Source organism: Drosophila kikkawai, chromosome X (genome assembly GCF_030179895.1).
Source record: "Drosophila kikkawai strain 14028-0561.14 chromosome X, DkikHiC1v2, whole genome shotgun sequence".
In the NCBI taxonomy this organism is placed as follows: Eukaryota; Metazoa; Arthropoda; class Insecta; order Diptera; family Drosophilidae; genus Drosophila; species Drosophila kikkawai.
In genome coordinates, this window is record NC_091733.1 from 26,185,343 (window position 1) to 26,207,570 (window position 22,228).

Here is a 22,228-nt window from a genome sequence, read left to right on the forward strand (position 1 = left end):
AAAGTGGCATAAGATTAACCTTTAATTTCTAGTCTGTACATCCCCTAAAGCTTCTGGCCCCGCTGCTCCTGCTGCTGGATCTTTCGCTTGAGGCTCTTGACCAGGGCGTTCTGCTCCAGCTGCTGCTTGCTGCGCTTTGGGGCCGCCGCCGACGCTGGCTCCTCGTCGCCGCCGTCTTCGACCTGCTCCTGGCGCCGCTTCAGCTTCTCGCCGATGATCCGCTGCATGCCCTTGGTGGCCTTGTAGTGGGAGTGGGTGGGATCGATGTTGAACTCGTGCGACTTGTAGACGGCCTTGAAGCGGGCATCCTCCACATTCACCTGGAAGTCGTCGTCGAGCTTCTCCGTGGCCTCCAATTGCTTGCTCTTTGATTTCTTCAGTTGCTGGCGACGCTTGCGCTTGGAGCCACTGGCCGACTGCTCCAGCTCCTCCTGCTTGAGGATCTTGCTCAGGCTGAAGTGCTGCTTCTCATCGCGCCCATCGCCATCGTCCAGCAGCAGCTCCAGCTCCCTCTCCTGCTGCCTTTGCTCCTCGTCCTCCTCGCCGTTGACCTTGCCCTTGCCCTTTGACTTGGCCTTCTTCTTTTGCTGCTTCGTCTTGGGCGGAGCATAGTCGCCGTTGGCAAACTCCTCGGCAAAGTAGGCATCGTTTAGGTCAATGCCATCGGGCACCAGGGAGGCATCACTGTCGTTGTCGTCGGGGTCACCGCCCTTGGCTTCCAGCTGCTTTTGGCGGCGCTGCTCCTTGCGCAGCTTGTTCTTCTCGCTGCGCTTCTGCAGCACCTTCTCGATGGGCGTCAGTTCGGCGGGGGGCTGCTGTTGCTCCTTCTCCTGCTCTTGCCCTGGCGTGTCATCCGTGACATTCCAGGACATTTCCATTTCGTACTTTTGCTCCTTCTCCTGCTTCTCCTTTTGCAGAATTTCGGCCAGCAGGTTCTTGTAGTTGGCAATGCGTTCCTGTTTGCTAGGCTTCTTGGGCTTTGCAGGCTTCTGTTCCTGCCCTTCCTGCTCTTTATCCTCCTCCTCCTCCTGTTCCTCCTCCTCAGACTCCTCTTCGCTGCTGTAGGCCACTATCTGGCGCAGCTCCTTGTCTGTTAGCTTGTCCACCTGGCCGCTGGATAGCTTGTCGCCCAGCTCCCGCCTGTCCAGCGCCATCTCGTCCCAGGTCAGATCCACCTTGGCCTGCTGCAGGGCCGTGGTGGTAAACTGGCGGGGCTTGTAGCTACTGGCATCGGGCAGTTCGTGGCACTCGTCGGTAGGCGTGTCCTCCTCAAAGCTGGTATCGTCTGGAATAAACCGCAGGTCGACGCGTGTGGCGGAGCTCTCGTACTCGATGCCATCGCACTCCTGGTACACCTTGTCGGCCGTGGCCACGGTGTCGCACTCCACCACGGCGTAGTAGTATCTCAGGCGATTCAGTTGGTATTGGCGCAGCTTCTCCATGTGATAGTCGTCGCCCTCCTCCGCGTCGCTGTCCTGCTCGCGCACCAGCTCCTCCTCATCGGAGTCGTCGGAAGGCTCCTCGCGTCGTTCCACCAGCTCCTTGGGCCCATGCACCTCCTCCTCGGCCATGCGCGCCTTGCCAAACTCCGAGGGATAGATCTTAACGCTGAGAATACTGCCGCCGGGCGGCAGGAATGAGCTCAGCATGACCATAAGATCCTCGGCACGAATGCGATCCCAATCCATGTTGCAGACGGCCAGGCGGCGTGTGCTCTCCTCGGTGCTTTCGGCATCGTTGTCCAGCTCGCCCCACACATGATCAATCTGGAGCTCGGGGCCCTCGTCCTCCTCTTCAGCGGCGCTATCCTCGTCTGAGGAGGAGTCTGTCATGAGGCGGCCTTCGCCGCGGGCATAGTCCACGTCCGGGTTGGTCAAGCGCTCGCGCAGATTTTGGGGGAGATCAGAGTCGTCATCGCTGTCTTCAAGGGCGTCGTTTCCCTGCAAATTGGCTATGGCCAGCTCTTCGGCGCGTCGCTCCTGCTGCTCCTCGTCGGATGCCTCCGCTTTCTCCTTCTCTTTCAGTTCCTCCTCGTCGCTGTCGCTATCGTTCTCATCCAGCTCATAGAACTTGCGTAGATCCTCGGCATTGCTCTTATTCACCGGGCGGCCGTACTTGTCCACCGTGTACTTGACCTTGAACTTGTCGTCGGTGAACATGCCCTGGAACCGCTTGTCGATCTTCACCTTGCGCTGCACCTTGGGCACACCCCGGAACCGGGGATCGGCCAGCAAATGCTGAAAGCGGGCATCCCGCCAGATTCCGTTCTCCTCTGGAGTGTTGTTGCCGGCGGTGACGACTTTGGAGGCTTTGTCGGCTTGCGACGAGGTGGTGGGTTTCACCTTCTCCTTGTTGGCCTTCTTGCCCGACTTTTCCGACTTTTTCCCTTTTGTTTTGGCCATTTTATGTAGCAGCAAAACGCACGCAACGAAAAGAGAACGTCAACAACACGTGCGAGGCAGTGGCTGCACGGCGTTGCCACCTTGTTGAGAGAGAGAGAGAGAGAGAGCAGTGATTGTTGAAAAAATATTAAAACTTTACCTCTATTTAATTCATATTCAAACTACTTTTATTATAATTAATAGCTTTAAATTATAATACTTTACAATAAATTAATAAATAAAAATAATATGAAATTCTAATATACCGCATAATCAATCTGGCAACCTGGCCGATCATCGCCTATCGCCTCCTCATCGTCATCGTCTATCGTTATCGATGACGACTTGCTTATTCGTTTACAAATGAGAAAGTGTTTTTATTGACATTTTACACATTTACCGACACAACCGAATGCTGCCCGACCACAACAATGCCCAGCTCCAGCAGCCAGTAAGCCAGAGGCCCGCCTGAGGCCAACTCCTGCCCAACTGACTGCCCGTCTGCCCGACACTCCGCCTGCCTGCGTGGATGGATGTGTGGTTGTGGGTGCAGAAATACATAGGAACGCCAATAGAAACCAAATCACCAATCAGTTAATTGCCGCGATTACGCCGGAATAGACGCGTAGATAACCCCACGCAAGCGAGGAGAACCTAGGAAAAGTACCAACAAAAAGCAACGAAGATTGCAGAGAACGCCGGAACGAACGGCGGGGGAAAGCGGAACAAGCGGAGAAACCAAGATGAGTAATAGCGGCGCTGCTGCTGCTGATGGCCATAACGGTAACCGACGCACCGTGGACTGGCAACGCTTCGGCCTCGGCGGCGACGACGACGATGGTGAGGTGGCGGTGGCCAGTTTCCGCCAGAGGACCAACAACAATACCGGCGGCTTCGTGGACCTGGGCAATGAGTATACATATGCGGCCGGTGGTCATCATGCCTCCGGAGCTAATGAGATCTTTGCCGGCGAGCAGGGCGACAAGCCTTGGTAAGGAAGAAACAGTAACCAGTCCACGAGGATTACCCAGATAACATCCCCCATCCCATCCCTCAACAGGTGGCGCTCGAACTTCTTCATCTCGCAACCGGTGCTCTTTGGCACCTGGGATGGGGTCTTCACCTCCTGCCTGATCAACGTGTTCGGCGTCATTGTGTTCCTCCGCTCCGGCTGGATTGTGGCCCAGGCGGGCATCCTCAATGCCGTGCTGATTATTTTCTGCACGGTGGTAATTGCCTTGGTCAGTGTCCTGTCCGCCATTGGTATCTGCGAGCGGTGTCGCGTGGAGAGCGGCGGCGTCTACTTCCTGATTGCCCACACCCTGGGCTCCCGTTTCGGCGGCGCCCTGGGCTTGCTGTATTGTTTTGGCCAGGCGGTAGGCTGTGCTTTGAATGTCATGGGTTTCGGTGAGTCCATGGCTGGCTTGGTGGGTCTCGAGGGCAACAAGTGGGCCATCAGGGGCTTTGCCACGGCGGCTGTCCTGCTTCTGGGCTGCATCAATGTGGCCGGCGTCAAGTGGGTGATTAAGCTGCAGTTTATACTGCTGATGATCCTGCTTATCTCGGCGCTGGACTTTATGGTGGGCAGCTTCATCACCGAGGATAGTAGTGAGTGTTTGCTTGGATGAGGGGAATCCGAGGAGTTGACTCACTTCTTTTGTCTTGGTTTCCTTTTGAAGAACACGGCGTGGATGGCTGGGTAACTGGTAACTTTGTGGAGAATCTGTGGCCAAAATATGAAGACGGGTATTCGTGGTTCCGTGTCTTTGGTGTGTTCTTTCCCACCGTCACTGGTGTGCTGTCGGGCATCAATATGAGCGGAGATTTGCGTGCTCCATCCACGGACATACCCAATGGCACCTTGGCTGCATTTGGCACTTCGTAAGGAGGGGCTTTTGGGCGTAGAAAGTGGCATTCTATTTACATTTTTCTGTTTTCTCTAGGACCTTCCTTTACCTGGTGTTTGTCTTGTTTTTGGGCGCCACCTGTCAGCGTCCTATTTTGTACACGGACTTTATGATCTCTGTCAAGGTGTCGGCGGTGCATTTCCTGCTGCTGGCAGGCATCTATGTTTCCAGCATGTCCTCCTGCCTGGGCGCCATGTACGGCACACCGCGCGTGCTTCAGAGCATAGCCAAGGAGAGCGTCATACCCGGCATCGATGTCCTTGGCAAGGGGGTAAGTTTTTCTATTTTTACAACTTTTACAATCCTTGATATCTCTTTGCCAATCTTCACCAGCGTGGACCCAACAAAGTGCCTTTGTATGCCATGGCCATTGTGGCTTTGGTCACCGTCACCTTCATCATTGTGGGCGACATCAACTTCCTGGCCCCCATTGTCACCATGCCCTTCCTGCTGACCTACGCCTGCATCGACTATGCCTACTTTGCCCTGGCCCAGACCTTTGACATTCAGGAGCAGCGCGAGGAGCGCTTCCGCATCCAAGCCTCGAGTCCCAGCTATGAGACGCGTCGCTATGGCAGTGTCTCCGATGGGGGCAATGACCTGGATTTGCTCTTCCCCGACCGTGTGCGTCACAAGAATCTGCAGAGTCCGCAGAATTCGCCCATGCATCAGGCAGTGCCGCTGGAGTTCAATAGGACGGAAGGACCCAGTACCTCCAGTCAGGTTACCGTGGATCAGCAGGAGCAGCAGGAGCAGGGCACTGGCGGGGACAATGACACGGTAGCGGAAGCGGAAGCGGAACCCATTGCCCCCATACGTCCGCCAATTCATTCCAAGACGAAAAACTGGTATTCAGGCTACTGCAATCGCTGGGCCTCGCTTCTGGGGGTGAGTTCTCGAGTTTGGTAGCAGAAAACTGGGTTTTCTAATGAGCTCTTCTCCTCGAAGGCCTTCACCAAGCTGCTGGTTATGCTGCTGGTCAACTGGTACTATGCCCTCACCTGCTTCCTGGTTGTGTTTGTCGTCTGGTTCTATGTGGGCACTGCCAATCCGGCCGTGAAACCCGGCCTCACAGCCGAGTTTAACTTTTTTGCCTGGCTGAAGAGCATTGTTTTTCGGTGCTTTGGGTGAGTCGGGGTCTTGATTTGAATTTGGAAAGGGAACACCATCAGTTCATCTCGCTCTCTTTGGCAGCAAACGCATGCACGAGTACGAGCAAATTGTGGTAACGCCCTCCTGCCCCGGCGTGGATCTGTCGCCCACGCAGCTGAACGAGCAGAACGAGGACTTCCGGCCGCGTCCCAACTATCATCACTCGTCGGTCATCGAGGGACGACTCATTGATGATATCTAAAGGGGTAACCAGCGTCTGCAATAACTTAATATAAGCTTTGGGCTAAGCAAGAGCAAGTGAAACTACAACTAAAACAAAAACTAAAACTAAAACTATATATAATATTCGATATTGTATGTTTTGTATATCTATAACTGTAAGCTAAAGGATATGGCAACAGCAGCTGCGGTCCTGTGACTCATTTGAATGCCTTGGATTTTCCCTTAATTGATTTTTAAACTGAAGATAACGAGACTTTTGATTTGATTAGAAAGAGTGATAAATGTGGAAGAGATAAAGCAGGAGTTGCAAAATCTAGGTTCTCTATCATTTCCACCGCAGTTGCTTGTCCAAGTTCCGGCATTTACCACCGCCCCCCGTCCGCCTACACTTACACACACACACACACAACACCTACCGCACAACCTAGCACAGCAGCAGCTCACGTATCTATTTTAACTTTAACTTGGGTTCTTTGCTTGTGTTGTTCCTTTTTTTTAATAGTAGAAAGAGAGTCTGTGTAAATTGTTGCTAAATATGGGATATTTGTATGTTTCCATGTGATACTGAGATAATAAGTGAACCAAAAAAACAAAAAAGAAAAGATTAAGCAAAAAGTAAGAAATGAAAATCAGAAATCGATGATTTTTTGGCGCCTTTGCATTTAAGATGAGCACACACTCAACACACAACACACACAGAGAAGCACACAAATCCAATGAAATTGTTAACACGTAACCTTAGTCTAAGTTGTGTAACCCTGATGTACTAGTGGGGATGTTGATACTATATCAAAATATCACTATAACGATATTTTTCCCCAAAAAAAAAAAAACACAAAATAAATTAAATTATTAGTGCGATTTCAATGTTACAATTATTTATTTTTTTTTAATTTAATGATTTCACATTGATTTGTATTGTTTTTGTATCGTTAATAATGATTAAAATTCTGTAATATTATAAAAATCATTGATATTTATTAATTTTGATTAAAATAATTTAAATCACCACAAAATCATTATTTTTGAGCTACAAATAAATCAAAAATAATCTTTCTTTATCTTTATAATATTTGTTTTTGATTTTTTAATAACATACAATTTTTAATTTTTAATAAAAATATCTATTTTTAGTTTTTTTTCTTTTTAATATATCTTAAATAAAAATGTTAAATATATATTTAATGGAAAATATCTAAAATTTTCTATAGTTTCAAGTCTTGCAATTTATAAAGCCAAATTTTGTATACTTGAAACCAATTTTATTTAAAATATATCTAGGTTTCAGCTTTAATTATTATTTAATAGTTAAAAAATCAGCATAAATAAACATTTACCCCTGTGGAATCGGCCTCTATAATTCGAAACTCTGCGCAGGTATATAGCAATAATCGCACCCTATATGCAACCAACAACTGTATATATACAAATGTATATCAGCCCCACATATATACGATATATCTGATTTATATACACCTCAAATGTTGATTCAATACAAAGAAATACACACGGAACGGAAGAGATCGAGATCGCGTCCCCTTTTTGTACTGTATTGTAGCCCAATTAAAAACTAGTGTGTACTAACAAAACAATAATAAAGTAATAAATTCAAAGAGTGTAAATAAATATAGTTTGTAAAAATCAAAGGCTAGAATTTAAATTTAGGCGCCCATTGTGGTGCAATCGATAACAGCCAGGCCAGGGCCTGCCGATAATCGTCTTTAATGGGGGCTTAGAAATACGAATAGCTGATGCTAGGAATATTTTGCTGAATGGAAGTCTCACTGAAATTTCACTAGCATGGCCTCTGGGCCGAGTCCTTGGAAATCCTTTTCGATTTAATTCCCATATTTTGCATTGATCTGCTTCTAAGCCAGGGCTGCATCGATAACAGCTCGCCGTAACCTCAAAGCCAGCGCCACCGAAAACTATCGGAACATTATTATTATTATTATTATTTTAGTTGCAAGGAGCGCGGTGCGTACCACCTGCGACCGAGAGCCAGCACCCGCCATGAACAGCCTTGTGCGACGCACCCATCAGCTCCATCAGCTGTGGCGCACGTACTGCAGCGCTCCGGCGTCCGCCGCCAGCCGGACTGCAGGTGAGTTGCTGGCGATTCCTGCCGCTTCCAGCGACCCTTCACCTGTGCCACACCTCTGTCCTGTCCACAGGTCGGCCCAGCTACGAGGAGTTCATTGGCCAGCACCAGCAACAGGCCCAGCGCAGCATTGTCGTCCAGGTGAGCTCCGAGAAGTCGTACGCGGAGTTGTATAACTACTGCAGCCGGTTCGGCTCCATTCTCGGCGCCCATCACTATTGCGTGCGGCAGGACGAGGCGCTGCACTATGTCCTGCTGGAGTATGCCACGGCCGGCGAGGCAGCGGCCGCCATTGATGCCGGCGTTACCAATGGCGACCTGAGCGGTGTGCCCGTCCGCTCGCCCTTCCTCTGGTTTCGGGCAGCGGCGGCAGCGGGTGCGCGGCGTGGCCCCAAGCTGGCTTCGCAACCGGCACCGACCGCTCTGCTCTCAATCGATGGCAATCGGCCGGCGGAACAGGAACACCTGCTAATTGTGCTCCGCGGCGCCAGGGATATCGAGGAGCAGGTGCAGCTGCTGCACCAGCACTCGCGTCTGAACGAGCTGGGCGTGCGTCTTCGCTTCCTGGCCGCCCTGCAGGTGCAGCAGGCCATCTCTGGCATGTTTCCTGCCGCCCAGGCCCTGCCCTTTGGCTCGTCGGTCAATGGTTTTGGCAAGATGGGCTGTGATCTGGATCTTATCCTGCGTTTTGACAATGACACGGGCGGCGGTGGCGGCGGCCACCAGGAGCCATCGCGTCTGGTGTACCATACCAAGGAGAACCTGAGCAATGGACGATCGCAGACGCAACGGCACATGGAGTGCTTTGGAGACATGCTGCATCTGTTCCTGCCGGGCGTGTGCCATGTGCGTCGCATCCTGCAGGCCAGGGTGCCCATCATTAAGTATCATCACGAGCATCTGGATCTGGAGATTGACTTGAGCATGAGCAACCTGTGAGTAGAAACAGTAGCCTTAAGTATGCATCGTAAGCCATCTTCCCTGATCACCAATCCAGCTGGCAGGCAGTCCTTGTGTCCGTTTGTCCCTCTGCCTTGGAAGGCTCACAAAAAAACCACAGTTTTGGGCGGGGATCGCAATCTTTATTGTACTTATTGTTCGAATTGGGTGGGAACTCTTACATCTATCGTAGGGTCTGTTGTTGTCGTTGCTGTATATCCACTAACTTAGGCTAATTGGGCACTCGTCGCCACTCTAGCGACGATAGTTACTGGCCTGCTCCTCCTCCTTCTTGACCGCCTGCACCAGGACAAAGCTCATCACGGCACAAATGACATTCAGCAGGCCCAGGGTCATGGCCAGGGCCACAATCCAACCGGTTTTGCCCTCAAAAAACCAGGTCAGCTCATCTACACAGCCATTGAAGAAGGCATTCCCACTGACAGTGTCGCGACAAGAGCTGGGCAATGGCTGGCGCAGATCAAGATAATCCCATGGTCCGCTGGCTCCACAGCAACCGATATTCTCCTGGATCATGGTCAGCACATAGTTGGAGTACGTGTACTCCGAGGTGGCCACAAACCCGCGCAGCGACACATTCAACAGTGGCTGCAGGCTGGAGTTCATGGTGCTGAACTGCATGAGGACCGCTGATCCCGCCACCGTGGCTATAAAGCCAAAGATTTGTGTGCCCACAAAAACGAACAGGGCCAAGGTGTTCTCCATTAGGGCACTCAGGCAGCCCAAGAAGCTCACCGCCATCATGATGATGCTGATGCCAATGAGTACATAGACGCCAATGTAAAAGGATTGCGCCTCCAGGATGCGTAGCCAGTCGTTGAAGCCGGGCTCGGCACGCAGCCAGACGGAGAGGGCGAACAGGGCGGTGGCTATCATCCAGGCAACGATGTTGAAGCAGAAGAGCGTGTACTTGACGCAGCCAATCTGCTTCTCCAGCTGCTCCTCGGCGGCGCCATAGCCAATGCCCATGGTTTAGGAAGCTGAAAGGGGCAGGGAATATAGATATAAATGGATTTTTGTAGATGAAATAGGGTTGAGAGTAGACTTCTCCTGCTTTGAGGAGTCATTTCCAGCTAGTAATCCCCTTTCCTGCCTTCCTGACTCATCTTCTACCCACCAAAAAGCTCACCCTGGCCTAACTGCCGCCTTTATTAATCACAATTTTCGTTTGGTTTTAACCTGGTGGCTGCCTTTCTTACACCACCTGCTGCTTCTCCTCCGCTCTCTGCTTTCCGCTCTCTGCTCCTCCGCTCTCTGCTCCTCCGCTCTCTGCTCCTCCGCTCTCTGCTCTCTGCTGGCCTTATCAGTGTGTGTGTTTAGCAAATAAACCTTATCAGAGCCACGCACTAAAGGTGATTAATACCTTTTGAGCAATTGCAACACCCCAAAGAGACCAGCAAGTACACCAAATAGTTAACAAATAGGTTGCTTTGAGGTGTTTTTTTTACAGGATTTTTAAAGATTTTTATAAATATTTTAAAATAACCCTTGAAGAGTTGGAAATTCCTTTTCAATATATGAAGTATTTCGCTTCTTAAAGCCCTTTTTTCATTTAATTTTTAAAATATATAAAAATTTATATATATTAAATATTTATAAATTTATATATATATTATAAATGTTATATATATTTTATCTAAATATATTAAAATAATCCTTAAAGAGTTGGAAATTCCTTTTCAATATATTTAGTATTTGAGTTCTAAAAATCCTAATTTCACTTCACAAAACATATCTTTAGGTGTGGTTTTTAAACTTTATATTAAAATATTAATAAAATATGAATATTAATACATTAAAATAACCCTTGAAGAGTTCCAAAAACCCCTCTTTCACTTCACTAAACATATCTTTGGGTGTGGTTTTTATTTTTCAATATTTTAAACTATAATTAACACTTAAAAAAATATAGTAAACTTGTAAAGCTTTCTCTTCCACTTTAAACTCAAAATTCACCTTGTTTTTGAAGACGTTTAATCACCAGAAAAAAAATTAAGAAACAGAACTCGTAGCACAGAGATCCGTTGGCGTGGTTCGTTGAAATCGTTTTGAGATACCCAACGGTGACAACATCCAGGCCAGGCCAGGCCAGACCCAGTTGGAGGCGCTAGATAAGAAAGCTTTTGGCCAGCTCGATAAGATAAGATAGCCACAGGTTGCCAAATGCCGTCTAAATACATATCTTTCTCTGGCTGGGGAGAGCGAGAACAGGTGAACAGGTGAATCAGTGCTCTCCCTGGGGCATGCCAATGGCCATGATTCACTTGGTGATAAGCTCCAAGCGCTGCACTCATATCCGGCCCGAAAGAAAGATGGGGGTGGGTCAGTTTTTCCCTGAACATTCATTTAGAAATCTACGTGTTTCCCTTGGTTTTTCTTGAAATCTTCGTTTTTCCCTCGGTTTTTCTTGAAATCTCCTCTTTCCTTTTTCCTCTTTCCAGCACCGGCTACTACATGTCCGAGCTGCTGTACATGTTCGGCGAGCTGGATGTGCGCGTCCGGCCACTTACCTTCAGCATCCGACGCTGGGCACAGGCCTGCGGCCTGACCAATCCCTCCCCAGGACGCTGGATCAGCAACTTCTCGCTCACCTGCCTGGTCATGTTCTTTCTGCAGCAGCTGCGCCAGCCCATCCTGCCCACCATATCGGCCCTGGCCAAGGCGGCCGAGCCCTCGGACATGCGCATCACCGAGGATGGCATCAATTGTAGCTTTGGACGCGACCTGGAGCGCCTGGGGTTCCGGAGTCGCAATCAGAGCTCGCTAAGCGAGCTGCTGCTGCAGTTCTTCGAGTTCTACTCGCAGTTTGACTTCCACAATCGTGCCATCTCGCTGAACGAGGGCAGGGCGCTGGCCAAGCCGGATCACTCGGCCATGTACATTGTGAATCCGCTGGAGCAGCTGCTCAATGTGAGCAAGAATGTCAGCCTGGAGGAGTGCGAGAGGCTGCGCATTGAGGTGAGGAATGCGGCCTGGGTGCTCGAGTCGGAGGTGGAGAGTGCCTCGCTCTCGCCGGAGGCTGGCGAGGGTCACGGCAGCCACAACGAACGTCTGGAGATGTCCTGGGGCCTGCTCAATCTGTTCAAGCAGCCGGAGAAGGCGGTCATTCGGCCGAATATGTTCTTCAAGCCCCGCATGGTGGAGGTGAGTGATCTGTTCGAGCAGAAGGAGGCCTCCTCCTCCTCCTCCGCCACCGTGCCCACTGCCAGTCTGAGTCCGAGCTCAGCCGAGCCACCGATCACCTACAAGAGCGCCTCGGTGCGTCAACAGGTGCAGAGCATCAAGGCGGCCACGCGTTCCGAGCTGAAGCAGCTGCGAGGATCAGCGAATGGGAGCAGTGCTGCCCCAGGGAACAGTCCAAAGAACAGGCGGAGCAGCAGGTGATGCTCCGCCTGGCCCGTGTACATACCTGCGTAGGCTTAACTACAGGCTAAACTGTAACTAAACTGATCGTTGTTCATACTGTTAGCCCCTCCCCCCTAATACCCCCCTCCTAGGTAAGCTAAGACTAGCTAAGATCGTGCGCCAATGTTGAGTATTTAAATCAATTTTTGTATCGACGAATAAAAGAAAAATTTATGAGGTCAGAAAAAATATTTAAAAATATTTGTGTGTTTTTTGGGGAAGGGAAAAAGGTAATATCTTTTTATATTAAAAAAAAATAATTAAAAGAATAAAATTTTAAGAATTTATAAAAGAATATATAATAACAAAAAAATAAAATAAAAATTATGAGATCAGAAAAAATATTTAAAAATATTACAGTGTTTTTTTGTAGGCTGTGGAAGGGAAGGCAAAGGGTTTTAAAACCTTTTTAATATTAAAAAAAAATATTTAAAAGAAGAAAATTTTAAGAATTTATAAAAAAATATATAATAAAAAAATAAGAAAAATTTATGAGATCAGAAAAAATATTTAAAAATATTATAATGATTTTTTTTTAGGATGTGCTGGGAAAGGGAAAATGTTTTAAAAGCTTCAAAATATTAATGTTATTAATGATTTATATACATATAAAATAATTATGGGTTAATATGTTGCTTTTAATTATTATTATCCAACTTAAAGAGGCTTCTAAATTTTATTAAAATTATTATTAAATATTTATTTATTTATTTTTTTATATTTTTAATTTTAACTTATCAAATTAAAAAGAAAATAGATCCAATTATTTTTTGTTCTGAAAAAATATTTTTAAATATTACAAGGTTTTTTTTTAGACTATGCTAGGGAAGAGAAAAAATATTTATAAGCATATTTTATTATTAATATTAATATTATAATTTAAATAATGATTATATTAATTAAGATTATTATTAAAATATTAATATAAACAACGATTATGAGGTAGTATGTTGCTTCTAAACAAAATTAAACAACTTAAAAAAACTCCCTAATTTTAATAATTCTCAAAATATATTTAAAATTTCTTATGTGGTAATGTGTTGCTTTTAATCAAAATTAAGAGATTACAAATTTCAAAATAGAAGGGCTACCGCTCCCGAGAATTATAATGAATATGTGTGTTGCAGCATTGCAAACGATCGTGAGTTGGTTTTTTTCAGCAGAGTGAGTTGAAGCTTTCAAGCTTACATATAGTTTTTTTTTTAATATTTTTTCCTTGCCTGCATTATGCACTTATCATTCTTTACTTTGCCCGAAATGTGCAATAATTTGCATGACGACTTTTGTAACCGCCAATTTGTTTTGGCGTCGATGATGATGCTGCTGGCCGTAATTAGCCGTCAATGTGCGCGTATTCTGGCTAATTGATTTAGCCAAATGATGCAAACAAAGTTGGCAAACAGCAGAGAGTGCCAAGTTATGAATGCACTTTGTGTGGGAACCTCGCTGGTAAGATTTGTTTATTTATTTAAACATTTACAGTAAACAAAATCTAGTAAACCCACTTTTGTGAAAGTTACCTTTGAAAGGTTCTTAACATATACAGTATCAAGTTGATATCGAGACCTTACAAATTAAAATAAATACATTTTTGCTGTGAATTTTTAAACATTCTTAAAATTTTATAGATTTTTTATGATATTTTTTTGTGGAAATCAAACAATAAAAAAATGTCATAATTCAGCCAAAAAAGCATTAATTTTAAATCGGAAAACTGTTCTGTGTCAGTTTTTGCAAGGTTAATAAATCTGCATACTTTATTTGAAATTTTAAAAAATTCAAATATTGGCCAAAATTTTGAGAATTTTAATGATGTAACCCCTTAACAAATTTTGAAAAATCTCAAAAAATTAGTTTTTCCTCAAACATGGCTTAAAAGATTCACCTTTTAATGCTGATCAAGAATATATATGGTTTGTAGGGTCGGAAATGACTCCTTCACTTAGAAAAAATATTATTTTACATTATAAAATCCGATTTTTAATATTAAAAAATTTCTTATAATTACCAGAATTTTGTAAATTTAAAAATATCATAACTCGGGCAAAAAAGCATTAATTTTAAATCGGAAAACTGTTTTGTGCTAGACTTTCTACAGTTAATAAATCTGCATACTTGATTTAATTATTTAAAAATTTCAAATTTTTGGCCAAAATCTGAGAATTTTAATGATGTAACCCCTTATCAAATTTCGCAAAAATGGCTCAAAATTAGTTTTCCCTCAAACATGGCTTAAACGATTCTCCTGTTAATGTTGATCAAGTATTTATATGGTTTATGGGGTCGGAAACGACTCTTTCACTGCGTTGTTATCTTTTGAATGAAATTATAATACCCAGCCAGGGTATTAAAATATAAAAAAAATAATATAATTAATCCAAAAGAAAAGCTTATATACACCTGCTTTCTGTGCTTCTTTACAATCGTTTTTTATTTTCAGAAAGAAGGTTTTAATTTCCAATTCACGATTTATGGTGTCCACAAAAGTTTCCACAAAAGAAATCTATAAAACATTTGACTTGGATCTTGGATCGGATTATGTGCTATATATATATATATCTAATCTCGCTGCAGCTAATGCCAAGCCAAGGACGCAGTAAAGTGCCAAGAACGGGCCACAGTATTCACATGACCATAATTCCCATTCCGAAAATCCACGTAAAATACGAGTTGAACTACCAGTTACCTCTTTTTACCATTTTAATTTGTCAGTTAGCACTTTATTATTTTTTTTCTTTTTTGTTTTTTGTCAAAGTCTGACTTGGGCCTTTGTTGTTTTATTTTTTTTATGGCCGCCGCCCCGGCCAAGTTCCATTTTCAAGGCCAAAGGGGTGGAGGGAGGGGTTTCTTAGCGAGCTTTTCGCTGCGTTGGCTTTCGGGTTTTAATAAGTTTTACAGCTGCACTTAAAATTGGCAGTCAAGTGGTTACAGTCAAGCCTGACTAATGCAAACAAATTATACAAATTATACCAATAATTTTATTTACTCGCACCACATGGCGTATGAGCAATATTATAGGCAAGGGAAAAATTATATTTTTGAAATATAATTTGTAGGCTTAGGAATTTAAAAAAAAATATATTTAAATAAACAATATTGTAAGCAATTTTATATTAATTTTAATTTTTAAATTACATTATTTTATTAAGAGATTTTATGAATATTTTTAATTAATCAAGAAAAGAAAAAGAAAGAAATAGCTGAAATTATTTTATATAAAAAATATCTATAACTAAAAAATAAATATTTAAAAAATAGATATATTTGTGTTACAATTTAGATTAGGTCACAAAATGAATTTAAAATTATTTTAATTATTTATAAATTGGTTATAGCTGCCTTGCGCCTCCAGCGACACATGGCAGAGAAAGGAGCTAACTTGCCAGTCAGGTGTGTCACACTTCGAAATATATAGTAATTCGATCTCTGCAAGTTGGACTGTGGTTAATACGATCGCTGTATATTTTTTATATATTTTTTTTCTGGTTCTCTGCCAGCAGAAATGTAAGGCGGCGGCGGGCGGATTTCGCTTTCGCCGCCTGCTTCTCTTCTCGCTGTTGACAGTTTTGTTTTAGTTTATGTTTATATTGTTGCTGCTGTCTTTTGTTGTTGTGTTGTAAATAGTTTAACTTGCGAAACACGTACGAAAGCGGTAGCATAGCCAGCATAACAAGTGGAGCGTTGGTGACTGCGACTACGACTTCGACTTCGCCTCGACTCGCCGAAAATTGTTTGCCAATGTCGCGATAAAATATAAAGCTGGAAACCAAACCGAACTCGGCAAGAAACGGCTACTAAAAAAAAAACAACACACACAAAAAATATAGGAAAATTAAAAGTTAAAAGGAAATGTGAACGAAGCTTGAGATATCCTGTAGTTAAAAAACCAATAATTAAAGTTACTCGAAGAGTTGTGGTCATGTTATGTCTTACTTTTATTTATAATAAATAAATTAATAATAAATAAACTTCATATATTAAAAAGTAAATATTAAAAAGAAGAATAAAATAAATAATATATATAAATATAAATGTCTTACTTCTTTTCATAAATTAATAATTTAATAACAAATAAAATATATAATAAAAAAAATAGTAATAAATATATATTAAAAAATTATAATATAAATATTTTAAAATAATAATAAAATAAATAATAATAAAATAAATACTTAAAATAGGTATTTAGTAAGAAAAACTCGTTCCATGCCGAAATTATAAATAAAAATTTTGACTTAAAATGTTTTCAGCTTGTCTAGATCGACCTGCCTGGTTACGCTCAAAGAAGACAAACATAAAGGGTAACCAAAAAGTCGACCCAACACAGCAATGGCCGCGACCGACGCGACGTGAAAAGCCGTGGGGCAGCCGGAAAACCCGCCACAGCAGCACCCACGCAATATACACACACGCTTAAATCATACACACACACACGCACACCCCCGGTTTTTGACCTTCTGACACAGAAAAGTGAACAATGTACCTTAAACGTGTATGGAAAATTGCACAACGCCAAAGCAACGCATCGCCAACTGGCGGTGTAAGTCCAAATAAGAAAGGTTTATAATTTAATTACGAATTATTATTAATATTAATATTTAAATAACAAGAAAGTATTTAAAATAATAGGGATCTAACAGCACAGCAAAGAATAGTCAGGTTCTGATGAAGGTTTTATATTGGCTGGATTTTGCTGCTTTTTTTACTTTACTTTACATTACCTTTAAAAATAATATATACATTTTTTACGTGTAGTAAAAATTAGCATAAATTAGTGAAAGTAATCTAGATCACTGGGCCAGGTTAGCAAAAATACAAAAAAAAAAAATGGTCAACAAAAACTTTTTGATGAAACCAAAATTAGAAACAGATAAAAATACAAACAAGTAATAAATATAATAAAAATAGTATAAATAAAATAAAGAATATAAATTATATAAATAATATAAATAAAATTTAATTAATCAGAATTAAGTTGTCAAATTTTAATGTATTTTTTAGAATTACCTAACAAATATTTTAAACCATGTTAACAATATACTTATATATTTATACCAATATATACATATACATATATTTTTTTTTAGTGTAAGCTCTCCATCTTTCAGTAAACAAAGGATAAAAAGAGAAAGAGCAAAGAAAAGGAGAGATGGCAGCAAGCAAAAACCGCAACCACACACACACACACACAAACACACCTGCAAGAGGACATACACTTACACTTACCGATCGCATGTCTTCCACTATTCCAGCACTTGGTTTCCAGCACCTGGATTATTATTTGCGATGCCAGCTGCTGGCAGCGGCAGCGGCAGCGGACTGCGAAGCCGGCAGATATTCAGAGCCAGCAGCAGCAGCAGCAGCGACTTGACGAAAAGCCAAAAAAACGAAGCCCAATCAGTTGCAGTCGCGAATTAGCGTCGCACAGACGCGCTCTCCACAGGCTCCCCTTACTTAATAGCCATTTCGCTCCTTCGCGGAAGTTCGATATTCCGATATCTCGATAGTTCAATAGTTAATAGTGCAATAGTTCTTGAGGCCACCGGCAAAATGGTGCACACTAACGAGCAGAACGAGGATCAGCTAATGGTCAAGCGGGTTCAAGAGCTGCAGGAGTGGGCCAAGAACCAGACACAGTTGCCGCCGAATATATGTGCGTAAAGTTAACTATTTTTTTGAGTGTAATTAGAGTTTCAACAAGTAAAAATAATAAAAAGGGAATATAAAGGAAAAAAATGTATTGTAAATATGTTGTTCACATTAAAGTTCGCTTATAAACAAAATAGTAATGAATATTTAATACATTTTTGCATATTATGCCAACTGATATTTACATATTTTTGCAAAAAAAAAAAATGGCACAAGCTAAGGGATTTCAAAATATAAAACGAGATCAGCGAAATAAATGGCAAACGACTAATGACCTCTTTAAGGAAAATCTAAAAAAATATAAATTAAATTGTATCAATAAATAAAATATATATTTTAAATCTGGAAAATCAGGAATTTTATAATTAATAAATAAAAATATATAATAATAATAATAATAATAATATAAAATACAAATAATCCTTTAACAAAAGTTCATTGATCTTTTTTACTCAACTTAATATGTGCTTAATTTGTTTTTAAATATTTTATAAAATTAAGAACCTTATCGTTTCCATAAATTCCCAAATTTCTTTAAAAATATTTTTACCTGTGCATGGCGATGACCAACTAACTCAGGTTAGTGAGTGGGTCAATTGCCTGCCACAAGAGATGCGAGTCCACACTGCAGTCGAGGTTGCATAACCACAAAGACAGCACATCTACTCTGGCCATACTTGTATGGGTGCATACTCGCATTCATACACTTATTCGTATTAGTATTCATACTGGTATTTGTAACCGTAATCATACCAATTCGCACACCACTTTGCCTTGATTCCTCCGCAGCCTGCCTGCTGCTGCGCCGCTTTCTGCACACGACGCGCGGCGATCTGTCCGCCGCCCAGCGCCTCATCGAGCACAACTATGGACTGCGGAACAAGCATGCCAACATCTTCATCGACCGGGATCCCCTGGATGCCAGCTCCCAGCAGTTGCTGCAAGTGGCGTAAGTTTTAAGTTTTGGATTTTGGATTTTAGAATTTTTTAGGAATTTTTATAAGGAGAGATTATCGAAATAATAAAATATTTATAATGTATTTCTAAAAAGTGTATAAAATAAATAATATATAAATTAATTAATATATAAAATATATAATATATAAAATAAATAATATAAAAATATATAATATTCCCCTGAAAGTGCTCAAAAATTCCCCAATTCTAAATTCTATGACCTGTTAATATATCTAATCTGGGTACAAATTTTAAAATTCAATCTATATTAAAGTTAAAGTTAATATTAAATTAACCTAAATTAAAGTTGAACTAAAGATCTTCATGGTAAAAGTAAAAAAACACTGAATATGACCTAGAGTTACCAAAATTACTCATTATTCTTCATTAAAGATCATAAAAAAAATATCGTAAAAATTAAAGAATGATAAAGAACAGGTTCCTAAATATACACTTGTACAAATAATTATGAAACAATATTTAACATCGTAAAAAAAGAACTAGCAAATACTAATAAAATTTAGGAAAACCAAAATTAAACAAAGGAAAAACTAAAGGTCAAAAAACAAAAATAATAATAATAAAAAAATATATATATAAATACTCATTAAGCAAATTTAAAGATAATAAAAATCTAAGCAATAATAAAAAAGTTCAAGCTCCTAAAAAATATTTATGAAGGTAAATTAAAGATCATTAAAAACTTAAAAATAATAATGTTCAGGTTAAAAAAAATTGTATACACAAAAAATACAAATTAAAGGTCACAAAAACCAAAGACAAAAAATATAATAAAAAATTACAGGTTCCTAAAAAATTAAGTAAAATAAATAAATAAATTACTGAAAACATTCTAAATATAAATATATTTGTTAAAAATTACCAAAACAAAAATTTTAATCATTCTAAGGTGATCTTATATACCTTATATTATACGGCTTATAATATTGTTTAAAATGACTTTAAATAATTATGGCGAATTGACCTCCGTTTGTATTTTTAATTGGTTAAATCTTATAAAAAAATGCTTAAAAACCGGCCAACCGCGAAAGCAAAAACAAAACGTGAGATTTGAACCTTTATTTATTGTTAACATTGAAGTTTAAATTGTTTTGATTGTTTATTTTTTTAAATTGAATTTGTTAATGTCAAATGAAAGAACACACATTCACTTTTTAACTTTTATAAATTAAAGACTTGTAATTGTTTTTTTTTTCATTAACAAGCCAAACCGGTTATCGAGAGTCTACAAAAAAGGAACAAATAGTATAAAAACAAATAAATATAATTTTAATAGAGGTTCAGTTCCATAAAAATCAGTAAAAATGTCACAAGTTACACCCCTTTCTTGACCGGGTAATAATTTCAAAACAAAGAACAACTTAATGTTTGGTTTACATTTTTAAATAGAGACATTATTGTTGGCCAATTGCGGCTTTTAAAGTTAAGCAAGCCTAACAATTACATTTTTTATGGGCTCGCAGTTTCGCTGGAACCACATAGAATTAGCCATTGAAACTCAACTCTGGATGTTGCACTTCGAGCTTCGAGGAATGTGTTATTTGCTGGGAATTCACCTGCACCTGCTGCACCCTGGACTTGTGCTTGATTTTCTCTCAGTGTGTGCAGTCACAAGGTGCATTGGCATCAACCGGTTTTTGGGGTCCGGTGCCCCGAAATCCCCCTGTATTTTGTATACTTTATAGTATTTGTAAACCCTCTTCTTGGCTCTCTTTTTTTTGCAGTGATCTTGTGCCGTTGCCCGGCCTGACACCGGAGAACAACAAGCTGCTCTTTTACCGCCTCATTGACTTTGATGCCGATAAGGTGAGTGGGTAAAATATATATATATATATATAATATCCCAAACTAATTAATTAATATCCAAAATTATATTCGCAGTTCAACTTTACCGCTGGAATCAAGGTGTTCTTCATGGTGGCCGACTGCCGCTTTGCCACCGAGGACAAGGAGCGTTTATCCGATGGCGAGATTCCCATTTTCGACATGGCAGGCTATACGCTGCGCCATCTTACCAAGACGGCACTCGGTGCCCTGCGCGTCTACATGAAGTTCGTCCAGGAGGCGCATCCGGTGCGGCTCAGGGAGATCCATGTGCTGAATTGCCCCTCTTACGTGGACAAGGTGATGGCCGTGGTGAAGCCATTTATCAAGAGCGAGGTCTTCAAGCTGATCCACTTCCATTTGCCGGGGGCAGAGACGCCATACCGGCACTTTCCGCGCTCCATGCTGCCGGAGGAGTATGGCGGCGAGGCGGGCAAAATGGCTGACCTGAAGGCCAAGTGGATGCAGTTGCTCAAGGAGCAAAGGTACATATACATATTTAAATACCCGAATATGCTCTTATTATTTTACTATTTAATTCTTTTCAGGGACTATCTGATGGATGCGCAAAACTGGCAGATGAACAAGCTCAAAAAGGGCAGCCGTGGCAAGTCCCACGATGCTGCAGCCTCGCAGATTTCACAAAATCTTCGCAGCCTGGAAATAGATTAAATAATTGGAGTTAAATATGTTATCTTTAATTACATGTTAAATTAATGACTTAATTTTTTCGGTTGGAACCGATATTTAAGTTTTAGAGGGTATATATGTATATCGTGTTTATGGGAAATCGTAGGGGAAACTCGTTAGTTTTTTATGGAGTTTTTGTTTGTTTTTCTTTTTTTCTGATTCAATTCCCCAGCTGGGCTTGGGTTTATGTTAATAAATATGTTTATTATATGTTTTAAGGTTATTATATATTTATTGCAATGTAAATATGTTGGTAAACAAGTGTGCTTTGTTTTTATTTTATGCAAATAAATGGAAATAATGGAAAATCGGAGCAAGTTTTCAAAATCTATACTTAACTTTGCCGCCTGAAAGTATGCCATAAATGAGAAATATGGTGAATTGCCATGGCTAATATAAAATCATGTTAACAATTACAGTGAAGACCCAGTAACAGGTTTTCTTGGAAAAAGTTGAACAAATTGATAAAAAATAAACAATTTATTATACAAATTAAAAAAAATAATATAACATTAATTTTACAGAAACAATTTTATTAAAATTTTGTTCAAAATATTTTTTATAATAATAATAAATTCTTAAAAAAAAAAAATAAATAAAATATGTATATATTGTTTAATTAATTGGGTTTGTCTGTATATTTTTTTAAATGTAATTTTTTATTTGTTTTCGCAAAATGATTTATTTTAACCAAATATATTTTTGGGATACAACAAATTTAACATTAATTTAATTAATTAATTTTTTATATCTATTAAAAGCATACTAAAAAAAATAATATATTTTAATGTAAAAAAAAAACACAACAAATTTTCAACAGCTATTTTTTAACGACAGACTTTTTTTTTACATTAATAAATTTCCAAAATGCTATGTTTATTACCAAAATAAGAATACAAAATATTAACCTGTAATTACAATCAATTTTTCTTGTCAGCTCGGCAAAGAAATATAATTAATAATAATAATTAATGACTTTGATTTTAGGAAACCAACAG

The 22,228-nt window shown here is 41.1% G+C and overlaps 5 protein-coding genes across 5 annotated transcripts; 3 read left to right on the forward strand and 2 right to left on the reverse strand.

The window, feature by feature from the left end:
• Positions 1-4: 4 nt before the first annotated feature.
• On the reverse strand, positions 5-2,465 carry LOC108080335 (ESF1 homolog). Its single transcript, XM_017175034.3, has one exon. It carries the CDS (start codon positions 2,400-2,402, stop codon positions 45-47), a length of 2,358 nt encoding a protein of 785 aa, XP_017030523.1. The 5' UTR covers positions 2,403-2,465; the 3' UTR covers positions 5-44.
• A 256-nt stretch (positions 2,466-2,721) lies between these two features.
• On the forward strand, positions 2,722-6,488 carry LOC108080338 (solute carrier family 12 member 8). Its single transcript, XM_017175038.3, has 7 exons — positions 2,722-3,372; positions 3,442-3,989; positions 4,061-4,262; positions 4,325-4,559; positions 4,622-5,176; positions 5,237-5,415; positions 5,483-6,488. Exons 1-7 carry the CDS (start codon positions 3,125-3,127, stop codon positions 5,640-5,642), a joined length of 2,127 nt encoding a protein of 708 aa, XP_017030527.1. The 5' UTR covers positions 2,722-3,124; the 3' UTR covers positions 5,643-6,488.
• Positions 6,489-7,537: 1,049 nt separating this feature from the next.
• MTPAP (mitochondrial poly(A) polymerase) lies at positions 7,538-12,288 on the forward strand. Its single transcript, XM_017175090.3, has 3 exons — positions 7,538-7,727; positions 7,798-8,659; positions 11,126-12,288. The coding sequence occupies exons 1-3, from the start codon at positions 7,637-7,639 to the stop codon at positions 12,066-12,068; spliced, it is 1,896 nt and encodes a 631-aa protein (XP_017030579.1). The 5' UTR covers positions 7,538-7,636; the 3' UTR covers positions 12,069-12,288.
• Tsp2A (tetraspanin 2A) lies at positions 8,785-10,773 on the reverse strand. The gene is made up of 2 exons (XM_017175091.2): positions 10,641-10,773; positions 8,785-9,664 (listed from the first exon to the last, which is right to left on the reverse strand). The coding sequence occupies exon 2, from the start codon at positions 9,651-9,653 to the stop codon at positions 8,919-8,921; it is 735 nt and encodes a 244-aa protein (XP_017030580.1). The 5' UTR covers positions 9,654-9,664; positions 10,641-10,773; the 3' UTR covers positions 8,785-8,918.
• Positions 12,289-17,503: 5,215 nt separating the features above from the next.
• On the forward strand, positions 17,504-21,538 carry LOC108080262 (alpha-tocopherol transfer protein). The gene is made up of 5 exons (XM_017174925.2): positions 17,504-17,742; positions 18,528-18,687; positions 20,441-20,522; positions 20,598-21,025; positions 21,089-21,538. The coding sequence occupies exons 1-5, from the start codon at positions 17,640-17,642 to the stop codon at positions 21,210-21,212; spliced, it is 897 nt and encodes a 298-aa protein (XP_017030414.1). The 5' UTR covers positions 17,504-17,639; the 3' UTR covers positions 21,213-21,538.
• Positions 21,539-22,228: the final 690 nt, after the last annotated feature.

What these genes read in the sequence shown, in the direction of transcription:
- Tsp2A (XM_017175091.2), bottom strand. Translation starts at nt 9,653, where the DNA reads ATGGGCATTGGCTATGGCGCCGCCGAGGAGCAGCTGGAGAAGCAGATT.
- LOC108080335 (XM_017175034.3), bottom strand. Translation starts at nt 2,402, where the DNA reads ATGGCCAAAACAAAAGGGAAAAAGTCGGAAAAGTCGGGCAAGAAGGCC.
- LOC108080338 (XM_017175038.3), top strand. Translation starts at nt 3,125, where the DNA reads ATGAGTAATAGCGGCGCTGCTGCTGCTGATGGCCATAACGGTAACCGA. An exon ending in GAGCAGGGCGACAAGCCTTG is followed by an intron (nt 3,373 to 3,441) that starts GTAAGGAAGAAA and finishes ATCCCTCAACAG; the next exon opens with GTGGCGCTCGAACTTCTTCA. An exon ending in TCGATGTCCTTGGCAAGGGG is followed by an intron (nt 4,560 to 4,621) that starts GTAAGTTTTTCT and finishes AATCTTCACCAG; the next exon opens with CGTGGACCCAACAAAGTGCC.
- MTPAP (XM_017175090.3), top strand. Translation starts at nt 7,637, where the DNA reads ATGAACAGCCTTGTGCGACGCACCCATCAGCTCCATCAGCTGTGGCGC. An exon ending in CGCCGCCAGCCGGACTGCAG is followed by an intron (nt 7,728 to 7,797) that starts GTGAGTTGCTGG and finishes TCCTGTCCACAG; the next exon opens with GTCGGCCCAGCTACGAGGAG. An exon ending in GACTTGAGCATGAGCAACCT is followed by an intron (nt 8,660 to 11,125) that starts GTGAGTAGAAAC and finishes TCCTCTTTCCAG; the next exon opens with CACCGGCTACTACATGTCCG.
- LOC108080262 (XM_017174925.2), top strand. Translation starts at nt 17,640, where the DNA reads ATGGTGCACACTAACGAGCAGAACGAGGATCAGCTAATGGTCAAGCGG. An exon ending in ACAGTTGCCGCCGAATATAT is followed by an intron (nt 17,743 to 18,527) that starts GTGCGTAAAGTT and finishes ATTCCTCCGCAG; the next exon opens with CCTGCCTGCTGCTGCGCCGC. An exon ending in TTGACTTTGATGCCGATAAG is followed by an intron (nt 20,523 to 20,597) that starts GTGAGTGGGTAA and finishes TTATATTCGCAG; the next exon opens with TTCAACTTTACCGCTGGAAT.